The sequence below is a fragment of the Eurypyga helias genome, unplaced genomic scaffold (genome assembly GCF_000690775.1).
Source record: "Eurypyga helias isolate BGI_N326 unplaced genomic scaffold, ASM69077v1 scaffold22924, whole genome shotgun sequence".
Lineage (NCBI taxonomy): Eukaryota > Metazoa > Chordata > Aves > Eurypygiformes > Eurypygidae > Eurypyga > Eurypyga helias.
Window position 1 is genome coordinate 15,831 of NW_010244661.1, and position 2,652 is coordinate 18,482.

At 45.9% G+C, this 2,652-nt stretch overlaps 1 protein-coding gene across 1 annotated transcript in view; it reads right to left on the reverse strand.

Moving 5' to 3' along the window:
• LOC104508269 (proteasome subunit beta type-7) overlaps window positions 1-2,623 on the reverse strand; it is a gene marked incomplete at its 5' end in the record, with an annotated part of 10,223 nt that extends 7,600 nt beyond the window's left edge. The window contains 3 exons of the mRNA XM_010149834.1: window positions 733-848; window positions 2,054-2,194; window positions 2,526-2,623. Coding sequence (XP_010148136.1) covers window positions 733-848; window positions 2,054-2,194; window positions 2,526-2,623 — 355 coding nt within the window. The remainder of the gene's footprint in view (window positions 1-732; window positions 849-2,053; window positions 2,195-2,525) is intronic.
• Between the last annotated feature and the right edge of the window lie 29 nt (window positions 2,624-2,652).

Consider the following 2,652-nt stretch of genomic DNA (forward strand, 5'->3'; position numbering starts at 1 on the left):
CCCCGAGGACGAAGGAGCAACAGAGACACGTGTGATGGACTGACCACATTCCCAGTGACCATAACAGGTGAGTGATCCCTCCCTGTCCTCGTCTCACCCCACAAGCCCTTTCCTTCTACTTTCTTCCCCCATCTCACTGGGGGGAGGAGTGGGTGCGTGCAGCTGAGATGCCAGCTGGGCCTGAATCACGACACTTGCTGAGAAGCTCCACACAGAAGTTAAGACCAATTGTTATTATAGTCAGCAAGTAAACCAGGTGCTGCTTGACTACAACGAACCACCCTCCTGAGGAAAGCACAGCTGCTACTTGGCAAGAAATACAACGGTCCTAAAGGAGAAGCAGGACACTCCTTTTCCCTAACGAAACCAGGTAAGAACTTCAGGCAGAATGTAGTTTCCCAGGTAAAACTCTACATGAACCATGAGTCAGGACCATCTGCAAATCAAGTTTCTAAGGATTTTTTTACACCAAGTTTTTGGAGATCCTGCAATTCTCTTGCTTGAAGGTATGCTGGGGAACACACAGCAGTGTTGGTAATACCAGTTATCTGGCAGCTTAGATGAGGCAGTCTAACAGCCCATGCTTTTCAGGTGTTGGAAACAAAACAGAACAGTGCACCTGCCTTACAAATATGGGTACAAATTCAAGGAAAAACGTTTTAAGCAATGACTTTAAGTGTTCACGCTTTCTACCAGGCAGCTGCGTTACAACAGCGAGGGAGTATCACTTACCCATGGTAACGTAAGGCAGTTTGTCAGTTGATCCATGGGGATATATGCTGTAAAGGTGAGGTCCAGTGACATCTACTCCCCCTAGAACCAGGGAGGCGCCGATGTAGCCTTGATACCTAGGAGCAATGGCTGTACGTGAATCCAGGTCCGCAAAAAGCTGTGTTTTTTCTTAACACAGTGTAATGTGTTTGAGGGCTTTCCCGTGCTCGCACCACGTACGGCTCTAGTAGAACCGCTGCTCTTACTGTCTGTGAGCAGAAGTCTGAATTGAAACGCGGTGTAGCTCCGTGTCAAGCGGAACAAGCAAGCAGGCTGGATGATACCCTTGTGCCAACAGGGAATTCGGATCAGTTTGAACCTTAAGTGAAACTCCTGTATTTGCAAATAGGTTTTTATTTAGAGACTTCAGAGGAAGTGTATTCCCTCATTCGCCCTGTGAGATGTTCTTGGCTGCGTTAACTTCTTGATTTAGTGTTTTGTGACATGCTTAAAAGGCCAAGTGCCCATCAACACAGCATTAAGCAGCCAAGCTGAGTTACTGTCACTTATCTAGGTCACTTGGTTGCACAAAGCAGTTTCTTCTCATTGCTTTATTCCACCTTCCTGGAGAATTTCCAAGAGTTTGAACAGTCTCTTTAACTGAATACACTCATTTCATTCTTTCCTCATCTTTCAACGGCACTTTTTACTCCTCCAAGAGACAGTAGAGGAATCACGAGAAGTTTGGAGAGCGTGGCCTCAACCTAAGGGTTCCTAAGTCAGGAAGCTGACTGCCATACAACCGTGGTCTGTGATCAGCAATCTAATAAAGCAGTGAGGTCACTGCAGTACAACCTCTGACCATTTCACTCCTTTCTCTCCCCAGCACTGACAATCCTGACCACTGCGGGCGTCAGGCGGTTACACACTTTATGAGCTGAAACAAAATACATCTCTACGTAGTGATTCTGTCAAGTCACATGAAATTGCGACGTGCAGGCTTGTAAAACTGACAAGACAATTACTGGTCCAGCCATCTTGCCACAAAGATACAAATCAGTTTTCATGGGTGTGACTTTATTAAGCTCCTGTCCTTCTATTTTTGCCCCACAAACACTAGCAAGATGGTACAGCTATAGCACTGATTCTCTAGACCCCCACAGGCTTGATTCCTCTCCCACCTCGGCTCAAAAGCCTGCAAAGCAGAGCAATTATTAAATCTTTCTTAAAGGCCTGTTAGGGAGGTTAGGTAGTCCGAGGAAGGATGCTCCCTCGCAAGAGCTCAGGGCTTAGCTGGTACTTCTAGCAGTACTGTTAATAAATGAGAAACCCCCTCAGTTACCTGAAAAGCATTTGCTTCAGCATTCGATTAGCTGTGGCGACTCTTGGCAGTCGCCCTGTGGACAGTGAATGCAGCTCCAGGTTGGAGGAAATCAGCTGAGTTGTCATGTCGGTATCGGCAGCTGTTCCTGCACCGCAACAGCTGAAAGATGTTACGAGCAAGTTAGTAGTTTCCCCTGTTCTTCCCCCTCCCTTTTCCTAACTGTGCTTTACACAGCAAATAGGAATTTTCTCATTGTAAAACTGAAGAAATTAAGTTCTCATACAGTCAGTATTTTCAGAGCCTGAAAGATACTCTGAAACAAGCATGAAACCGCCTATTTAGGTGTAAATGAAATACCAAAAATCCCCAAGCCTTGCTAATAAACGAGCATTTTAAAGCATGCCTTAACGTTCACTGTTAGCAAAGGCTGCAGCCAAAACCCCGATGCTGTTACCAGCACCGTCACAGGACAAACTGCTTCAGCACTTACTAGATATTAGGAGAAATGAAGTGTATCTTCGAACAGTTTTTGTCAGCAACAACCATTCCTTCAGTCGCTCTCGTATCTGCCCCAAGGACAATGCCATCCTACAGAATCATAGAATCGGAGAATGGTT